Source organism: Falco biarmicus, chromosome 2 (assembly GCF_023638135.1).
Source record: "Falco biarmicus isolate bFalBia1 chromosome 2, bFalBia1.pri, whole genome shotgun sequence".
Classification (NCBI taxonomy): domain Eukaryota; kingdom Metazoa; phylum Chordata; class Aves; order Falconiformes; family Falconidae; genus Falco; species Falco biarmicus.
In genome coordinates this window covers 18,213,782-18,228,356 of record NC_079289.1, presented here as the reverse complement: position 1 = coordinate 18,228,356, position 14,575 = coordinate 18,213,782, and the positions used below count along the sequence as shown (strand labels likewise).

Below are 14,575 nucleotides of genomic sequence, written 5' to 3'. Positions count from 1 at the left end.
ATTATCCTTAAGAAACCTAGGCATTGTAGGTGCTACTGCATACAGTTAAGTAGTAGAGCAAAGGTTCATTACACAAATGCTTGGACCTGTGGGGTTTTTTTAGAAGCAGTTTATTTTGTTGTGCAGTCCTATCCATTAGACTTTTTAGAGATATTTATATTTTACAGATTGCTCTCTTAGAATTTTAATTTCATTCATTTATTTAAAAGATTGTCTTTGGACTATAAGAAATGAGCAATGCGAATTGCTGTTGACAACTGTGTTTTGGTATTTAATGATTTTTTAAACAGTTCAGCATGCTTGTGGTATGCTTCCATGCCCATGCAGAGAACAGATCTGCAGCCTCCTTCTTTCTTTTCAAGGCTGAATAAAGGCTGCTGAGATTGCTGTGCCAGCTCCAGGCAAAAGGCAAGGTTGGAGACTTTGAGCAGCTGATGTCATGTGCTGGGGTCTACAGCTGGGGGAAAAGCACTCTCGCTGGATGTTAATTATGTAAAAAGAGAGCAATGACGCATGTGTTCTATAAGGGAGCTGAAACACTGAGACGGAATACCTGTGAGCACAGTGCATCTGCCTGTCTTTGCTTTGTTAGGCAACTTGGGTACCAGTAACAGTTTGGAGGTGGCCTAAGAGATCTCAGCGCAGAGCAAACCGTTTACTATTTCAACAGTTTTTTCCTTTTCCTAGCTGGGATTTACCAAACCTTAATTTGAAAATTTGTGGTGTTTTCTTAATAAATAATTTCTACTTATTAATTTGGCTGCCAAATTTGATTCCTCTAATTTCTGTAATCTCTGGAAATTTCATTCTGGTATCAATATTTTCCCTTCCTTGGGGAAAAAAAATATACATGCACTGAACTACAATCCATTGTACAGCCTATGCAAGCTGTTACTTATATACTGTACTGCAAAGCATTTGAAAACAAAATTATGTATTTCTGCAAATAATCTATTTATCAGACATTTCTATTAACTGCAAGTGTGTAGTGAGAAGGTACAGTAGTGGTTTAATATATCATCAAGATAGACAGTGTTTGGATGTACATGTTAGTCTACATTTTTTGGAATTACAAATAAGACAACTATGTGCACACTACTTTAAAATGCAGTGAATTTCTCCTAGCTGCATTGACAATACCAGTTCCTTACACAGTTGAATCTTGTTAAAAGATCTATTCCCAGTGCAATAAATGTGACACTACAACATTGACAGTAGAGATCATTAAGGCTCTGTTCTGATGATTGTTTATTCTCTGTTCACACCTCCCCTCCCCTCCACTTTTCTCCCAGTCCCTTCCCTCCCTAACACACCCGATTTTTTTCATACAGAATGAAAAGCTCATTGGCTCCAGAGTATTCAGGAAGAAAAGTTTAAGGTAAGAGATTTTAACCTGAAAGTAATGAAATGTGTAATGAAATGTAGATTCATAGTAATAGCAATACCTGGTATTTATAAAGCTGTTTTAATATTTTAATTATTTTTTTTGGTATGGCAGAAGAAAACAGTATCCACATCCCATGGTGCTAAGCACACTACAATGGGTAGCACACAGAGAAGAGTCCAGATTGAAGATCATACAGTCATACTGGGTCTCAGCAGTCTTTGTGAATTCAAGGAAGAACGATCACCTCTATTTTTGAGATACAGAAGGTGAGGCACAGCAAACGTATATTCCTTGCTTAGATACACACAGTGAACCAGTGGTAGACTTTGGGTCTGTTGACTCCCCAGCCACCGATTTATTCATTGGCCTCTTAAAAAACTATTCTGTCCTCTTAAACAACTAAGAGAAGATCTTCTGAGATACACAACATGGGCCTAGTATCATAGGGGAATCAGTGTCAAATGCACACAACCCAATTATGCACAACCTTCTGGCATCTGTAGTCATGTTTACTTTGTAAAGAGGGACTAAAATGCCCTCAAATCAAAATTTGGTGTAAATGGACTAATATATGTAGTTTAATAATCAGGCTCACAGCAATTACTTTGGGGCATGCTGAGACTAGAATTAACTGTTTTAACTGCTAATGAATTAAGGCTGATTACTGTTTGTATTAAGGCCTCTGTATCCTTCTATTACAGTGTAACTGTGACTCAGTGCAAGTGAGACTCAGGCTATAAAAAAAATTAATTAACCTTTCAGTTGCCTTTGAAGTCAATAATTTTAGTGGCCCTAAATGAATAAAATAGTTGGAACCAAAAAATCTGTCTCTATACTACGGAATATTTACAAAAGGATTGTGAGAGGACCTAGAATTAATCCGAGGGAAAACTAATCAAATGTTTGTTGATGAAAAAATTTAAATTAGATAGACTTGTTGCCTGGTCTTGAAAATGGAGAATGGTAACACTTAATAACACCTTTATATGAAGATAACTGGCTTAATGTTCAGTGGTTATAAGTATGCCCAGATAAATTTGTAGATGCTTATCAACTCTGGAGATCAAGTCAACTTGTTATACCACTACAATAAAATAGAAATAGACCTATTTGGTATTTAAGTGCTAGACATATAGGGCATGGTTTGCATAAAGCTAGTGTGTGTTATATTCAGAGGAGTAGGAAGATGACCTCAAGCTCAGTAAAATGCTACATTATCACAGATTTCTCCTATTATTATTGTTATTAAAAGCTATTATGTGTTACTTTCTTCGAATAGGGGTTCTCCAACTTTGCTCTCTGTAGCCAAGCATTATTTAAGAAATTCTCTCCTCTTCAAACACTCTATTCATAACAGTTTTGGTTTTAAAATCTTCACTTTTTAGACAATGGTTCAACATTTGCTGGCTGAGAATAAAACGATCCTTAATCTATTAAAATTTAAGGCCTGGGTCCCCATGGGTTGCAGCATTTTTAAACTTACTTTTACTTCTATTTAGAAGTAGATTATTTTTTAAAGCTAATATGGAATTTGTTTGTGTAAATTAACATAATTCCCTAGGCATCAGTGTGGCTATGATAATTACCCAGCTGGGGACCCAGCCACTGCAATGTAACTCCAGTAGTTGGGAAACATGTTTTGTATACAAGTCGAATAACAGCTGGATCATATATGATGTTACATTTAGTTTCATTGGCAATTCAGAAAATATTGAATAATAAATTTCATTGCTTCTATTCCCCATTTTCATATACAAATAAATCATCTTTTCTAAAACATTCTTTTTCTTTAGTAAGGCTTGTATTTATAGTCATATCAAAAGTGTTTGCTATGGGAGCAATCTTTCAGCTTCCTTTCTTTAGAGTTACCTTTATTATGAAATCGTACATCATTCTAAACTTTAATGGTCATTAGCAACCCTGCACTTGAGTAAAGAATCACATTAAAAAAGTATAAGGTATAATATTTTCTTGTCCAAAACTAAGGCAGGATGAACAAAAGCAATGAGCTCATCTGATCCTCACCTAGCAAGCCTTCATTTTAAACAATATTCAAAATACAAAGCCCAAGTGAGGATGTTGTCATGATGATTATTGCGCTTTCTCAGTGTCTTGCTATAGGATTACTTCCTTTAGCAATATATACTTTATTTTCCTGAAGACCACACAAAGTTATTGTACTCTGGAAAGAAAGAAAGCACTTAAAGTTTTATGAAGTTATGACGTAGACAGAAGGATACAAAACCAAATTACCATTCTATGATTCAGCTATGTCATGATCTAATATTGTTTCAAAATTATTATTTTGTTATTTAGGTTGGCATCATCTTCTGAACACCTGATGTGCTCTTTGGCATGCTACAAATTCAGCAGATGCACTGTCTTCTGGGCTTTACAGCTTCTTCTGACGAATGTACAACATTTGGAACAAAGCCACTCTTGACACCTTCCCATCCATCTTGTATTGAGATTTCTCCTTTTTTTACAAGTTCATAGATGTCTCGTGTAAGAATTGTAAAGGACTCTTCAACATTTGTGGCATCTTTTGCTGAAGTTTCTATATATTTCATACCACAGTCAGATGACAATTTTTCAGCTTCTTCTCTTGTAACCTCACGCTGTGACACTAAGTCACATTTATGTCCTACTAACAGGAACACAATCTGAAAGGGCTGCACGTGCATTTTTGCTTCTTCTAGCCAGTCTTTTACATGTTCAAAAGATCGTCGATTTGTGATGTCAAACACTAGTAAACCACCCACAGAATTGCGATAATAAGAGCGTGTTATTGATCTGCGAAGGAAAAAAAAGGAAAATTAAAATACATTTTCACTTCATTCATAAATAGATTACTTTTCCATGTGGCAGTGTGTTTTTATCTACTGTAAGTTTTATGAAAAGTTTTTGCTTTTTAAAAAACTAACTGAAATTTATTAGTTTACCTCCTACACATAAAAATGTTCCTTTTTTTTCCTTACATTCAGAAATCACTTTCTAAACATTCTTGAAGCCAAAATTTCTAGTGTGAACTCTGAATGCTGAGTTATTCAGCAAAGCACTCTTGATTAGCAAGCTGTGGCACATGTTCACAGAATAACCCCCCATATATTTATTTGTCAAATACTTGTTGGTGTTAAAGTTATTCAGTTTTATACAAACATGCACTTTGCTTTTTTCCTATCAGTTACGTCAAACTGAAATATGTAGGCAGATGTCAAGAAACCTGGAGCATAAGCTTACCATTGTACAAGCATATCCTTTTGTATTCCTTGCAGAAAAATTATTTGATGGAAAAGTTTGTACAGATAATCATAATTCATTGTGCTTGCAGAAGTCAAAAGGTAACAGACTAAGAAAGGATATTCCCTAAACAAAACTGTCCAAAAATAACTGAGCTGGGCAAACACACACTTGTTACAGCATCAGTAAGGAACACTCCTACCTCCAGCGTCTCTCTCACACAGAGGTTCAAAAGCTCTTTATAATTGCATTTACTCATTTTTGCCATGAGACTTCTGGGACTGGCAACAGGTATTAGCTGCTTTTGAGCCTCTACATTCCAGAGCATACACTGGAAAGAATTTTGGAAGAAGGAAATCCTTCTGTTTGAAAAAAAAATTTTAGTATGCTCTAGAAAAAGAAAACATGTTTGTTAGAATATATAGAGAAAAAGATAGAGGGACTAAAAAATGATTGTAAATCTCTAATCATGAGCAACAGAGGAGGATGGAGAAGGTGAGAAGAGACATTTTAAACGAAGTGACAGCCTACCAAGGAGTGGATGCAAGTACTCCTTACTAGGATAAATATATAGCTAGCATATATACAAGTATTCTTGAACTGAAATGAGATGCACAATCTCTATTAGCAGTCATATGAAATTATCATTTACCCACAAATTAATTCCATTTTACTTTAGGGTTATGAAGAGGATGCAGCCTGAAAACTTTTGGAGTCAGGATGAATGGTACACAGTAATATATCCTTCCACAAGAGTAGCTCCCTCTGATTTTCAGTTCATTGCGTTTCATAGTGTTTTATAACAATTTGAACGTAGAGATATAATTAGCAGGAACAGTAGTATTATGGATAGGTAAGTGCGCAGCTAGATAAGGCTTAGGTTTCTTGGCGTATCTAAATTCATTTAGCCACAGCAAATGGCATTCAAAATGGTTTTATTTAGATAACAGGAAGGGATTGTTTGTCCTAATGTTTAGAAATACCTTTTCTATGTTCCCAGCAATAAAGTCTATGAAGTGTCTCTCTGAACAGGTCGAATGTGAAGACAACAGGATCTTACCCTCAAATTAATTCAAATTGCCTCGATATGAAAAATGACACTTGTTTTTACAAAATTTAAGACCATACATGAGGGGTCTCAAATTTTGTGAAGTATTAAATAAAGGTATCATAAAGATCAGCTTCAGGTTTTCTTAAGCATTTTTTTTGCAAATTTATGAGCAGTTGCAAACACAAATGAGTGCATTAAAATAATTCAAGTGGTTCTAGAAAGAGTGGAAATGAGTGACAAAAATAGGATTCAATTTGGAGAAGTGGAAGCTAATACAACTTACTTTCATTTAAAAAAAAAATATCCTGAAAACAGTTAGGCCAAAGAAATGCATTAGCCAGGAAAGAAAGTAGTTTAGTATTGAAAATGCAGTGCATCATTTACCAAGCATTTCTATATGCTGTATCATGTATCTACGAACTGGAATACTGAAAAACAGCCCTCCATGTGTTACTAGATGTTTATACACGGTAGTCAGTACCCTCATCTGTTGTAACTCACTTCTGCAGAGATATGCTGATTTACACTAGCTGATGATCTAAGCCATTACATTGAGTTATGTCTATGTATTGCCTGTAATGGAGATGATTAAAAAGATCTGTAACTTTGGGCTGTAAATCACCAGAACTGGGTGAATATATGTGAGAGACAGAGTTGTTTTTTCTATGGTTTTGGTATGTATAATTTGAAATTAGTTTTCTCATTACCAAAAAAATGTTGATATACTAGAAAGGCTTTGGAAAACAGTAGCAAAAGAAAACAGTAACATAAAAAGTCTTAAAGTTACATATGATACCATGTTATGTGATTGTCTAACATTTGAGAAAAGGATCCGAGAATCATAGAATCATTTAGGTTGTAAAAGACCTTTAAGATCTTCGAGTTCAATTGTTAACCCAGCACTGCCAAGTCAACCACTGAACCACATTCCTAAGCACCACATCTTTAAATGCCTCCAAGGATGGTGACTCAACCGTTCCCTGGACAGCCTGTTCCAATGCTTGACCACCCTTTCAGTGGAGAAATTTTTCCTAATATCCAACTAAACCTCCCCTGGCACAACTTAAGGCCATTTCCTCCTGTCCTATCACTTGTTATGTGGAGAAGAGACTGACCCCCACCTGCCTACAGCCTTCTGTCAGGCAGCTGTAGAGAGCGATAAGGTCTCCCCTCAGCCTCCTGTTCTCCAGGCTGAACACCCCCAGCTCCCTCAGCTGCTCCTCACAGGACTTGTGCCTCAGCCCCTTCCCCAGCCCCGCTGCCCTTCCCTGGACACGCTCCAGCCCCTCGACGTCCCTCCTGCAGCGAGGGGCCCGACACTGAACCCAGGGTTCGAGGTGCGGCCTCACCAGTGCCCAGTACAGGGGGCGGTCACTGCCCTGGCCCTGCTGGCCACACTGTTTCTGACACCAGCCAGGACGCTGCTGGCCCCTTGGCCACCTGGGCACACTGGGGGCTCATGCCCAGCCGGCTGTCAGCCAGCACCCCCAGGCCCTTTCCCACCGGGCAGTTCCCAGCCCCCTGCCCCAGCCTGTAGCGCTGCCTGGGGCTGGTGTGACCCACGGGCAGGGCCCGGCACTGAGCCTGGTTGAACCTCACACCACTGGCCTCGGCCCATCGGCCCAGCCTGCCCAGACCCCTCTGGATGACGTTTGTTAAAATACGGGCTACAAATATTTGAATTGTTTCATGATTAAGGTGAATTATTATTTTCAGTTTTATTTTAAAAGGAAGTGTTCCTGACAAATAAGACAAAATTTTGAAGCAGAAAATTTAGGCTATCACCTGGGAAAAGTGTCTGGGCACACGAATGTGGTAGGTTGTTCAACAATATCTGAAACGTCTTACAGATGCAAAATATTTGACTTAAACATGACAATCAGAGTAGATTAGACATACAATTTTAGTAGACAGCTTAGAGTTATTTGGCAAATGAACTCTGTGAAGTAGATGTACCTCTCACTTATGCCCTGTATCACACCTAGAGAGAATGCAAAAATGGCTTAGATGGTCTGATAGGTGTCTCTGTGGTTTTGGTTGTTTTTTTCTCTATAAAACTAAGTGCAAGGCCAATTTTTGCCTCTTATTAATATTATTGCTGAAGATTATAGGACTTTTAAGTGGCTTCAACAAGGCTTAAGCAGAACTATAACACCAACATCTAAAGTAGTGCTCCACTCAGCTGCATATCTAGCCATGGTGCCTGAACAAGTTCCCTGGGAACCCAAGCGCTCTGCCTCTGTACGGGCTACAAGCCACCCAGTGGGGACAGCCCTGCCTTCCCTCTTAGCTCAGACCTGAGCCGAAAACAAAATATTGCTCCAGCTGAGTGCCTGGAAGGGTTCTGCTTGGGAGGGCTTCCCAGGAGCACGCCAACATCCTCAGATGTGCTCAAACTCCGCACAAAACGCAGAGGAACTTTCCTTTAGCACAGTGGAGGTACCTGTCTTTCACACAGATTCCTTGTGCACTATTTCACAAGGCACAAGGTCAGTGTTCACAGAGCCCATGGTACAGAGGCTGCTCAAAGGGGTTTGCTCAGGAGACATACAGCTTTATATCCTTTACAGGGCATGGTAATGTGCTGTATGGTAATGTGGCACTTACAGACATGGTTTAGTGATGGAGCTGGCAGTGTAAGGGTCTTTTCCAACCTAAATGATTCTGACTTCATATGTCTTCGCTAAAATGTCTGATGATGGGAGTGCATGGTGGCCAACAAAAGATAAGGAGGGCTGACAGTAAAAGGCTCTTCATGTGACAGCTGGTGGACTTGTAGATCTCCTTGGGAACTATGTTATGAATGTTCCATGAAAGGCGGAACAAGTCCTGAACGAAAGACTGAGTGAGCTTTAGTAAATAGAAAAACTGGCATCAGTCTCCAGAAGTCCCTCAAGTTGACAGTAGAGGATAGCAGAGTACTCAGGATAATTCAGACTCTATCAGAGACAAGATATCCACGTATAGACCACAGACAAAATCATACTGGCCTTTCTTGTGTTCTTTCACAAGCAGGGATTCCACTTACATAACTATACACACTTTGGTAAGTGCTGCAAGGTCAGACTAAAAACAAAATGAAGTTTTTAACTTCCTTATTGTTGTCACTTTTTGAACAGAAGGAAAAAGAACCCTAAGGTCCTGCAGCTTTTCAAGTCAGGATGAGGAACCGCTGACAGGTCAGGTTTGATGTATTCCAACTTATTCATAAAGGATGTTCAAATTTCCATTTTTCAAATTATCCCCATGCAGATCCTAAATTCCTGTTGAAATGATGGCTTCTCTAATCAAACTAGCTTCTGGTTCAGCTGATTAATGTTATTAAGCTAGCATTATGGAAGGGAATGTGTTACTTGCAGCACCATGATTAATTTTCTGTGGGGAAGGAGGGAAAGGGGAGTACTTCCTTTAGTAGAGGGAAAGCCTTAAATTACAGACAGGGTGGGATTAGGGTGAAAAAGTAATGGCCAAATAGCAGTCTTTCTTCTAAAACTGGAGAGGTAGCAAAGAAGCCTGCCATCTCCTTCCAGGAAACTGTTCAGAGGAGGTGCTGGCTGGAAGTGGGAACCAGGACTTCGTTCAGATTTAGAATATGGTAAATCTGCCCGTGACTTTGAATGAAAGTGAGACTGAACTCTTAAATCCATCCCTGCATCTGTCTTTATCCATGTGTCTTATCTTCCTGCCTAAACCACTGTCTTCCTTCTACTCCTTTGTGCCCAGTACTTCCTTGCTGCCTTCTCTTTCAGCTTCTTTTTCACAAAAGACTCTGAACCCTTCTCTGAGCCTTAGCTTGTCAAAGTGCCCAAACCAACGTGTCTGCCTGGGACAAAGTTCAAGGTGCAAGCTGATATTTCAGAAAGGAGTCTGTCCCCTTCTGGCTACACTAAATGAAAGGAAACAACCCTCCTACTTAATAGAGGTGACTGTAACCCCTTCGTGACAGGAAGCCTACACTGCGCTGCTCCTCCTCTTTCAGGCCGCAGTATGCATGTCATACCAGGCACTGATGATGGCTGTGCTACAGCCTCCAGTCAGTCCACACTAAATATGTGAACTATTATACCGTCTTTGCCTGAGAGTTACAAAAATCAATGTAAGCACTATTAAAATGGTAATTCTTATATTCTCCCCCACTCCATATAAATAGAGACTATAAATCTCCTTATCTATGCTGTTGTTAAATATGGACTGTCCTTACATCCTCAAGACCATCCTAAGTTTTTATTTTCAGCAAGAATACTTGTATGAATAATATTTTTGCTCATTTCATATAATCTTGCCATTTAAAATAAATGAAAGGTAAATACAGATAAAGGGTTGGAGAAAACCAGTATTTCCCTACTACGATATGCTGAAAAGGTAGGACTTCAGTAAGCAGTAAAAGGGAACCATGACACTTTTATATTGATTGCTGTAAGGTTCCTCCAGATGGTTCTGTATTTGAAATTGCTGGAGGTGAGACTGCTCCTTAAAAGTTACACATTGTGATGTACAATAATGATATGAATTAGAATGTTTTTACAAAGGATAACTTCAAAGTCTTTATTTTTCATTGGGAATATTTGTTAAATGCAGATCCTAAATTCTTTTGTAAATTATGACTTCCCATGTAGAGTCTGCCTAAACTACCATTACAGAAGGGGGGAAACACTGTCTGGAACAGAAGTCATTCTCTTAGCTTGATCTAAATATTAGGTTTAAGATGTAAGACCCTAACTAATACTCTTAAGAAAAGCCTTGGTAAAATGATGGCCACTGAACAATTGTTACTGAAAATGAATGAGAAGATTAATTAATCACATCAGACTTTGGCTTTAGGGTGACTTTAAATCACTCACAGTGTTCCTTTCTCATTATAATCTTACTGATCTTTACCAGATGAACCAAACTTTCACTAAAAGCTTTATCTAATTTTGAAGACCTATTTTTACACTATGATTAAGACTGCATTGTAATGGTATTAATTTTGAAAATGCATATTGCTTATTCAGAAAGAAGAAGAAAGATAGCATTTTATTTTCAAGCCATGTTAGAAACACAAGGTAACTAATGCCATAGTCTGCTAAAAATATAATTGAAGCATCCCCACAATATTTTGTCCCTACGTTCTTGAAATTAATTCTCAGGCTCACCACCACTACCAAGCACTTTATAGCCTTGGAGGTTTCATGATTTAAATATATTGCTGGATTTAAACACAGGAAAATTAAATAAACAAACAAAAAAATCACAGTAAAGGAGACGACGTGAAACACAGCCAAAGCAGCAGATCGATCTAAGTGAACATTGATCTCAAGATAGAAAGAAACCCGTGGTGTACCCCTCATTTATCTTAGTCTGCGTGACGGACCTGAGTCTACACCAAGCAAGTCTGTACATTCTTGTTCTAGCAAGGTGCTAAAGTTATTGATCATGCTGTTGTTGTCCATATGGCACTTAGCACAATGGGAGATTCTGCTTAGTGATGCCTTACTGATGTCAAAGTAAATACAGTCAGTAACTGCCCTGTCTGAGCTCAAAGTAAACTGTCCAGCACCTGTGTTTGCAGCCTGCTCACCCTTCTTGTGGAAGTGGTAAGAATCACTTTATTTGAGAAATAATGCAAACAGTGCATGTTAAAGATCATTTCTAAGACCACACATGAAATCCAGTTCAAATACAGCAGCAGCAATGACCTAGACAAATGTGAGAATTTTTCCAAAACAATTGTTCCAAGAAAATAAGTGCTCTCTTTCAAGAAAGTGTGATGGCAGGTGTGTCAGAGCTTACTTTTCCCCTGGGAATGTCCCTAATGCGTGGGACCAAAAGAAGGGGATTATTACGCAGCCAGTAGTTTGTCCTGGACGCAGGAAACTCCCCAGGGAGCTTTCAAGCCAGGTTTTACTTCCTCTAAAATCCCAATGCAAGTGAACCAGAGCAGAACTGGGAATCAGAACTGCAAACTGCTTGGCGGTCCACAAAATCAGATTGCTTCTTGGAATAATTGGTTCTTCCCCGAGACCATCTTTGCCTGTCAGCTGTAGTCTTCTCCATTAGCAGAGAACAGAATGTGCAAGTTTTTAACCTGTGGTGTATAACTTAGTAAAATATTTATAATTTACCTGAGTAAGTGTAAAACAGACTATACAATAACCACTATGATACTTGAGACACCAACTGACAAGAAACTCAGCAGGAAAAAAACCCACAGATATTTAAAACTACTTCCTTCAGTTGGTATCTTCTGGGTATTGGAAAAAACACAGATGTATACTAATGGTAAATTTAAAAGCAACTGACTGCATGACTCATCACTGTATATCCCCTGAGCATTCCTGGGTTAAAGGATGGCTGTCATTTGATTTCAAATGTATGCAAAACTCTTTGCATTTGCATTCCTTTCAGTGAAGTGCCTTGTCATTGGGCATCCCAGCTATTTGTCAGCAAATTCAAAATAAAGAGATTATACATTCTCAGTCACTTGTTTACAAGTGGGGGTTTTTTATGTTCTTTGCTAGGAAGCACAAAGAGGATGAAAAATGCTATCGCTGTTAATTTCTTTGCTAACCCTTCAGAGGCCTGCCTGCAAAACTAAGTATAAAGTTGTGACTCATGCAAGCCAAGGGAAGTTTTTTGTTGTTTCATTGTAATGCTTGTTATTGGGAAAAAAAAAAAAAAGGTTGGTGTCCCATGGTGAGACAGAGAAATCCCACCTCTTCAGATGAGTGCAATAATCTGCACAACTGTTGCAGCAGAAGACAGGGAACATAAAAGAATTGATTCTGGCCAGTGAAGAGACCCATTCCAACCGTCCTGCTAGCATCCCAGTAACGAGTGTGTGGGTCAGGTACCACATAAATGGGCTTATGCATTAGCCTCCTACCCTAGTTTATACCTTCCCTAGTTTGGGAACCTCAATCCCAAACTAAAATCCACACACAACTTGCCTGAAGTGGCAAGCACTATAGATACAACCGAGTCACAAGAGTGAGTGAATGACAGTACCAGTCCGTATGTTGGGGAATTACCGTGACTCTTTGGGGGCAGGAAAAGAGGGTAGTTTTGCTGCCTGTTTGTGACAGAGAAAGGAGAGGGTTTAATACTCAGTGCAGCATTTGAGCCAGTCTAGCCACACTTATAAACGATAGCGGTATTAGTGAAGGCTCCTGGCAACCATCTGTGCAGAGCAGGTGCAGAAGGCAGATAAAACACTAATAAGGGACTGTAGCTGGCTGCCCAGTGGCTTCCACACTGCCAAGGCTGCACTGGTGCTTGCAATGCTGCTGCGCTGGAAGGAGGAAGCGCAGGGAGGTGGCCTGGTCTCTCCAGATTGCATGGGAGGGAGAGTTAATGGCACAGGGAAATACTGCAGGGGAGGATGAGTTTGGAGGTGATGACAAAGTAAGAAACGCGGAGTGAAGCAGGGGCCTTCTGCTGCAAAGAAGGAAAAAAATGCAGAGGAGGGATTGCTACCCTAGGTCCAGGACTCCAGGGCAAAGATGAGGGAGAGAAGGAGAAATAGGACAAGGCCACTTGTTACCCCCTACTGTGAGCTGGGAGGGGAAGGGTAGCTGTGCCCTGGTGGGTGTGAAGGGAAAGGGTGGGAAAGAGGAAGCTCATGGGGGGAAACTGGTGGGCAGTGGGGCAAGAGGGACGGTGGGCCACTGGGCTGGGGGGCACTGTCAGGCGATGGGGTGGTGAGGCTTCATGGCAAGGGGGAGGAGAGCTGCTTGGGGCACAGCAGCCAGGTGGGTGCAGTGAGACAGGCTGGGGGGCACGTCAGAGTCCTTGGGGCAGATGTGTCGGATGGTGAGGGGTACGGTGCCAGGAGGGTGGCGGTGGCCGGGGCTGCGGGCAGGGTGTGCCTGGGGGCCGGCAGGTTTGGAGGGCGGGTGGGGAGGAGATCTCGGATCCTGTACCTGAACCGCTCCTGCCCCGCCGTGTCCCAGAGCTGCAGCTTGACCCTCTTGCCGGGCTCGATCTCCACCAGCCGGGAGAAGAAGTCCACCCCCACGGTGGGGTCGGAGTGCAGCGGCCCCGGGAAGCGGCCCTCCGTGAAGCGGTGCAAGAGGCAGGACTTGCCCACGGTGGAGTCGCCCAGCACGATCAGCCGGAACTGGTAGATCCAAATCGCCGCGTCCATGGCGGCCCCGGCCTGGCCCGGCTCCGCCTCGGGGCTCTTCCTGGGGCTCCTGCGCGGCCGGTGCCTGCACCGCGCTCCGATCGCCCCGACACCCGGCATCGGCGCAGCGGGCGTGCGGCGGCGGGGGGTGCGCAGGGCCCGGGGAGCCGCTCCCGCGGGTGCAGGACGGGGCCGGGCGGCGGCGGGCGGAGGCCGCGTCCCCCCGCCCCGCTCCCGGGGCGCCGCGCCGGGCTCCCGGTGCCTGCCCGGGCTGGGCGGGGCGGGGCGGGGCGGGGCGGGCGGCGCCGCGGGCGCTGTCCCTTCAGCACCGCGCGGCCGCGCTCCCGCCGCCGGCCCCGGCCCTCGGGCCCCGGCTCCGCGCCCCCGCCCCGACTGCCCCGGGCCCTCCCGCCGCGGGGGGCCGCGCTGGGGCCCGCCGCTCCCGCCCGCTCTGCGGGGGCGCGGCCGAGCCGCCCGCCGGGGCCTCCCACCATGCCGTCATGTGCGCGGCGCGGCGCGCCCTCCCCCGTGGTGCGGCGCGGCGCGGCGGGCCGGGCAGGGCGGGCTCTGCCGGGGGGCTGCGGCGGGGACACCGCCTTCGGGATCCCGCTCACCCAGCAGAGCAGCTCCTCCCGTGGGCAACAAGTGCAGGGGACGGCCAGAGAAGGGGGGCGCGGGCGCGGGGGGCAGGCTCGCCTGGGAAATCAGGAGAGAATGGACCGGGCCGTTAAAGCGTGAGGTCTGCAAAGAAAAGTGGGAGCAGGAAGGAAATACCGGGAAGGACCAGATGGGC

At 42.6% G+C, this 14,575-nt stretch overlaps 1 protein-coding gene across 1 annotated transcript; it reads right to left on the bottom strand.

The window, feature by feature from the left end:
* Positions 1 to 984: 984 nt before the first annotated feature.
* RAB39A (RAB39A, member RAS oncogene family) lies at positions 985 to 14,225 on the bottom strand. Its single transcript, XM_056329806.1, has 2 exons — positions 13,580 to 14,225; positions 985 to 4,180 (listed from the first exon to the last, which is right to left on the bottom strand). Exons 1-2 carry the CDS (start codon positions 13,900 to 13,902, stop codon positions 3,754 to 3,756), a joined length of 750 nt encoding a protein of 249 aa, XP_056185781.1. The 5' UTR covers positions 13,903 to 14,225; the 3' UTR covers positions 985 to 3,753.
* Positions 14,226 to 14,575: the final 350 nt, after the last annotated feature.

Excerpts from the sequence above, each read along its gene's own strand:
- RAB39A (XM_056329806.1), bottom strand. The coding sequence starts at position 13,902 with ATGCCGGGTGTCGGGGCGATCGGAGCGCGGTGCAGGCACCGGCCGCGC. Across the intron at positions 4,181-13,579 it reads GCGGGGCAGGAGCGGTTCAG|ATCAATAACACGCTCTTATT; the intron begins GTACAGGATCCG and ends TTTCCTTCGCAG.